General features: G+C 45.7%; 1 protein-coding gene across 1 annotated transcript; it reads left to right on the top strand.

The window, feature by feature from the left end:
- Positions 1 to 1,486: 1,486 nt before the first annotated feature.
- Positions 1,487 to 1,780, top strand: LOC104985736 (cystatin-B-like). Its single transcript, XM_010836059.1, has one exon. It carries the CDS (start codon positions 1,487 to 1,489, stop codon positions 1,778 to 1,780), a length of 294 nt encoding a protein of 97 aa, XP_010834361.1.
- Positions 1,781 to 6,001: the final 4,221 nt, after the last annotated feature.

Here is a 6,001-nt window from a genome sequence, read left to right as displayed (position 1 = left end):
AGGGGACCCTGGGGCAGGGTTCCACCCATGGGCCCTCAGCACCCCAGAAGCCGAGGCTTCTGATGCCCTGAGGCTCTCAAGCTGTCTGCTCTGGACCCCGAGCCCTGGCCCAGCCACACAGGCATGCTGGGAGGGGAGAGAACAAAGAGGCAGCATGTGCCCCTATTTTCTGGCCCCGCTCCCCCGCCCCCCATTAGCCGAGCGAGGATTGTTTATATTACAGCAGGAATTATTCCAGCCCTAATCAGAGGCCCTGCGAGGTTTCGGCATTCGAGGTATTTCTTTACCCAAGGACACTCTCCAATCCTATAATTTCCATTTCCCCAGACGCCCCTGATTGAAAGCAAACATTTTATATTTGGAAAGGAAAAGGGCCATGTGCTATTCATAGCCCAGCCAGGCTGTCCAAGCGGGGCAAGGGGGCGGGCCTGGTGGGATGGACGGATCTGAGAGGGCAGAAGGGGCGTGGGCTGGGTCCCTGGGGTTGAGGGGGTGGGCAGACCCTAGAGCACTATGCCATGGGGAGGCTGAGGACAAGGTGGGGAATATGAGCCCCTTTTTCCTCTTCCATTTCCTCACTGCCTCACCGAGTAGCTCCCACTATTTTTTCCAGGTAAAGACATGGATACCCCCAGTCTTGGAATGGGGCTGAATAAAGTATTAGTACTGTAATTCGGTATGGTCATGGGGCCCCTGGTCTCCACTTTGGGCTCAGCCAAGGTCCCAGGACCAGCTCCTATGTCTCTTCCCGGCACTGCGTACCCCTCCCAGATTACTTACCTGCCATGACCCCAGACCTTCTCAGGGACCAAGAGGCGCACCAAGGTCACTGCTAGCCTCCAGGCCTGGTCTCTGCCCTCACCTTTCTCTCCTGACGCAGGGTCTCCCCTCTTGCTATGTGTCAAAGGTCCAGGCAACGACCATGTGTCCCTTACTGGGACCATGGTCCCCCCTAAGTAGCTGATGTGTATCTAGCCCTTTCTGCATGCCCGATACTGCTAAGCCTTTTCTAAGATACTTATATTAATCCTTTGAAGCAGACATTATTGTTATTCCATTTTATGGGTCCCGTTTCTGTTTTCTTGCATCTCAGTGTCTCACTGCTTGCTTCCTAAGGCCAGTGAGATAAACTGAGGCATGTGTTCAGGTCACAGCTCACCTGGTATATGCTAAGTGATAGGCATTTGATTCGCATTTGAATGAATGCATCTCAGGGCAGCAGGGACACAGCGGGAAGCTTTGTTTCCCTCTGTATTAAATCTGTACTGTTCAATGATTGAGAAATAATTTTTTTCTTAAAATTTAATTTTTATTTTTATCAAAGTAATTCATACTTAGTTTTGTTAGCTGCTTTATTGAGTATAATTTATGTACAATAAAATGCACATAAAATTCCTGCGAGTGTCCGCTGCTCCTGCGCAACCGCTGGTGCAGCATGACTGCCGCTCCATGACCACCTCCTGGTGTCCACGGACCCACCACTGAGATGATGTGTGGTGTGCCCCCCACCAAGCAGCTGGCCACGGCTGAGATCCAGGCCATTGCTGACAAAGTGAAGTCTCCGCTGGAAGAGAAGGAAAACAAGAAGTTCCTGGTGTTCAACGCTGTGGAGTTCAAAAGCCAAGGGGTTGCTGGGAGGACCTTCTTCACCAAGGTTCAAATGGATGATGACTTCGTGCACATTCAAGTGTTTGAAAGCCTTCCACAGGAGAACAAGCCAGTGGCCTTGACCAGCTACCAGATCCACAAAGGCAGACAAGACGAAGTGACGTGCTTCTAGTCCTGATTTTATACAGAGTCCATCTCCCACGTGGGTCTCGCCTCTGCAAACTTGACTGGGACCACAGACGGTGCCACTTGGGGTGGGGGTGAGACCCACATCTTGGGGGTCTCTGTTCCTAGCTTTCGTTGTGTTCATTTTTTCCCCATCCAATAAATGATCCTAACTAAATTACTTTCAAGGAGGGCTTCTGTTATCTTTAAATACATACATACATATATATATATATATATATTCTGTCTTCACACAAAAATGTAAAAAATTGATTGCTTTTTGAAAAAGCTTTATTGTTGATATAATTCACATATGATACAATTCACCTACTTAAAGCATCCTAGTCAACGTTTTTTGGCATATTACATTATTTTCAATTGTAGTGAAATGTGTACAGCATAAAATTTTCAATATTAATCACTCTAAGTACAGAATTCAGTGGCAGCACTTATACTCACAATGTTGTGAAACCAAACAGAAACTGTACCCATTAAACATTAACTCCACAATCCCCACTCCTCTCAGTCCCTGGCACTCACTTCTTTCTGCTTCATTGACTACACTAAAGCCTTTGATTGTGTGGATCACAACAAACTATGGAAAATTCTTCAAGAGGTGGGAATACCAGACCACCTTACCTGCCTCCTGAGAACCCTGTATGCAGGACAAGAAGCAACAGTTAGAACTGGACATGGAAAAATGGACTGGTTTCAAATTGGGAAAGGAGTACATCAAGGCTGTATATTGATACCCTGCTTATTTAACTTATATGCAGAGTACATCATGCGAAATGCCAGGCTGGATGAATCACAAGCTGGAATCAAGATTGCTGGGAGAAAGATCAGTAACTTTAGATATGCAGATGGCACCATGCTTAAGGCAGAAAGCAAAGAGGAACTAAAGAGCCTCTTTATGAAAGTGAAAGAGGAGAGTGAAAAAGCTGGCTTAAAACTCAACATTCAAAAAACAAAGATCATGGCATCCAGTCCCATCGCTTCATGGGAAATAGATGGGGAAACAATGGAGACAGTGACAAACTATTTTCTTGGGCTCCAAAATCACTGCAGATGGTAACTACAGCCATGAAATTAAAAGATACTTGCTCCTTGCAAGAAAATCTATGACCAATCTACACAGCATATTAAAAAGCAGAGACATTACTTTGCCAACAAAGGTCCATCTAGTCAAAGCTATAGTTTCTCCAGTAGTCATGTGTGAATGTGACAGTTGAACTGTAAAGAAAGCTGAGCACCGAAGAATTGATGCTTTTGAACTGTGGTGTTGGAGAAGACTCTGGAGAGTCCCCTGCACTGCAAGGAGATCCAACCAGTTTATCCTAAAGGAAACCAGTCCTGAATATTCATTGGAAGGTGAATGAATTGGATGCTGAAGCTGAAACTCCAATACTTTGACCACTTGATGCAAAGAACTGACTCACTAGAAAAGACCCTGATGCTGGAAAGGTTGAAGGTGGGAGGAGAAGGGGACGACAGAGGATGAGATGGTTGGATGGCATCACTGACTCGATGGACATGAGTTTGAGCAAGCTCTGGGAGATGGTGATGGACAGGGAAACCTGGCGTGTTGTAGTCCATGGGATTGCAAAGAGTCAGACATGACTGAGCAACTGAACCGAACTGAACCGAGTAAGTATGAATCAGTATCTCATCCTGGCTTTGATTTGCATTTTCTTGAGGCTGAGAGGCCCTCCACTCCTGGGTGGCAGATCAGCTCCAGGGCAGACAGCGATTACTGGGTAGAAGATAGGCCCTAGGGTGGCCAGCAGCAGCAAAGAGGCTGGGAAGCTCCAGCCTCCCTGGACTCCCTTCCCAGCCACTCCAGCAGGGCCTTTGCCACCATCCTAGGCCGCACACTGACCAACACCCAACAGCCAGTGAAGGTTTACACACTCAACGAGCACCAGCTGTGGGACTACCAGGGCACTGGGCATATTGTCCAGCTACATGGAGTGGTGAAGGCATGTCCCTGCTAGTTAGGGCCTCACAAAATGTGGTCCACTGGAGAAGGGAATGGCAAACCACTTCAGTATTCTTGCCTTGAGAACTCCATGAACAGTATAAAAAGGTAAAAAGATATGACACTGAAAGATGAGCTCCCCCACCCCCACCTACGGTCGATAGGTGTGCAATATGCTACTGGAGCAGAGCAGAGAAATAGCTACAGAAAGAATGAAGAGGCTGAGCCAGAGCAGAAATGACACACAGTTGTGTTTGTCTGATGGTGAAAGTAAAGTCCAACACTGTAAAGAATAATATTGCAAAGGAACCTGTAAGGTCCATGAATCAAGGTAAATTGGATGTGGTCAAACAGGAGATGGCAAGAACAAACATCCACATTTTAGGAATCAGTGAACTAAAATGGATGGGAATGGGTGAATTTAATTCAGATGATCATTATATATATAGCTGTGGGCAAGAATCCCTTACAAAAAAAGGAGTATCCCTCATAGGCAACAAAAGAGTCCAAAATGCAGTACTCAAAATGGCTGCAATCTCAAAAATGACAGAATGATCTTGGTTCGTTTCTAAGGCAAACCATTCAACATCACAGAAATCCAACTCTATGCCCCAGTAGCTCAGTAAAGAATCTGCCTGTAATGCAGGAGACCCTGGTTTGATTCCTGGGTCAGGAAGATCCACTGGAGGAGGGATAGGCTACCCACTCCAGTATTCCTTTGTGGCTCAGCTGGTAAAGAATCTGCCTGTGATGTGGGAGACCTAGGTTTGTTCCCTGGGTTGGGAAGATTCCTGTAGGAGGTGCATGACAACTCAGTTCAGTATTCTTGCCTGGAGAATTCCGTGGACTATACAGTCCATAGGATCACAAAGAGTTGGACGTGACTGAGCAACTTCCACTTTCACTTTCATGCCCCAACCACTAATGCTGAAGAAGATGAAGTTGAATGATTCTATGAAGACTCACAAGACCTTTTAAAACTAATGCCAAAGAAAGATGTCCTTTTCATTATAGGGGACTGGAATACAAAAGTAGAAAATCGACAGATACCTGGAATAACAAGCAAGTTTCGCCTTAGAGTACAAAATGAAGCAGGGCAAAAGCTAACAAAGTTTTGCCAAGAGAACACATTGGTCATAGCAAACACCCTCTTCCAACAACACGAGACAACTCTACACATGGACATCACCAGATGGTCACTACTGAAATCAGATTGATTATATCCTTTACCGTCAAAGATGGAGAAGCTCTAATACAGTCAGCAAAAGCAGGCCTGGAGCTAACTGTAGCTCAGATCATCAGTTCCTTATTGCAAAATTCAGGCTCAAATCAAGGTAAGTAGGGAAAACCAGTAGCCTATTCAGGTATGACCTACATTAAATCCCTTATGATTATACAGTGGAGGTGACAAATAGATTCAAGTGACTAAATCTGGTAGACAGGGTGCCTGAAGAACTCCAGACAGAGGTTTGTAACATTGTAGAAGAGGTGGTGACCAAAATCATCCCCAAGAAAAAGAAATGCAAGAAGGCAAAGTGGTTGTCTGAGAAGTTCTTACAAATAGCTGAGAAAAGAAGAGAAAAGAAAAGCAAAGGAAAATGGAAAGATATTTGCAACTCAATGCAGAGTTCCTGAGAATAGCAAGGAGAGAGAAGAAAGCCTTCTAAAGTGAACAATGAAAAGAAATAGAGGGGAAAAAACAGAATGGGAAAGACTAGAGATGTCTATAAGAAAATTGGAGATACCAGGGGAACATTTCATGCAAAGAGAAGCATAATAAAGGACAAAAACGGCAAGGACCTAACAGAAGCAGAAGATATTAAGAAGAGGTGGGAAGAAAATACAGAAGAACTGTACAAAATAGCTCCTAAAAGACAGGCATTCTGGAGTGTGAAGTCAAGTGGGCCTTAGGAAGCATTACTATGAACAAGGCTAGTGGAAGTGATGGAATTCCAGTTGCTGCTGCTGTTGCTGAGTCACTTCAGTCGTGTCTGACTCTGTGCGACCCCATAGACGGCAGCCCACCAGGCTGCCCCGTCCTTGGGATTCCCCAGGCAAGAACACCAGAATGGGTTGCCATTTCCTTCTCCAAAGCATGAAAGTGAAAAGTGAAAGTGAAGTCGCTCAGTCGTGTCTGACCCTCAGCGACCCCATGGACTGCAGCCTTCCAGGCTCCTCCATCCATGGGATTTTCCAGGCAAGAGTACTGGAGTGGGGTGCCATTGCCTTCTCCGGAATTCCAGTTGAGCT

Source organism: Bison bison, unplaced genomic scaffold, assembly GCF_000754665.1.
Source record: "Bison bison bison isolate TAMUID 2011002044 unplaced genomic scaffold, Bison_UMD1.0 scf7180017864057, whole genome shotgun sequence".
NCBI lineage: Eukaryota > Metazoa > Chordata > Mammalia > Artiodactyla > Bovidae > Bison > Bison bison.
This window is presented reverse-complemented; position numbering and strand designations above follow the sequence as displayed.

Excerpts from the sequence above, each read along its gene's own strand:
- LOC104985736 (XM_010836059.1), top strand. The coding sequence starts at position 1,487 with ATGATGTGTGGTGTGCCCCCCACCAAGCAGCTGGCCACGGCTGAGATC.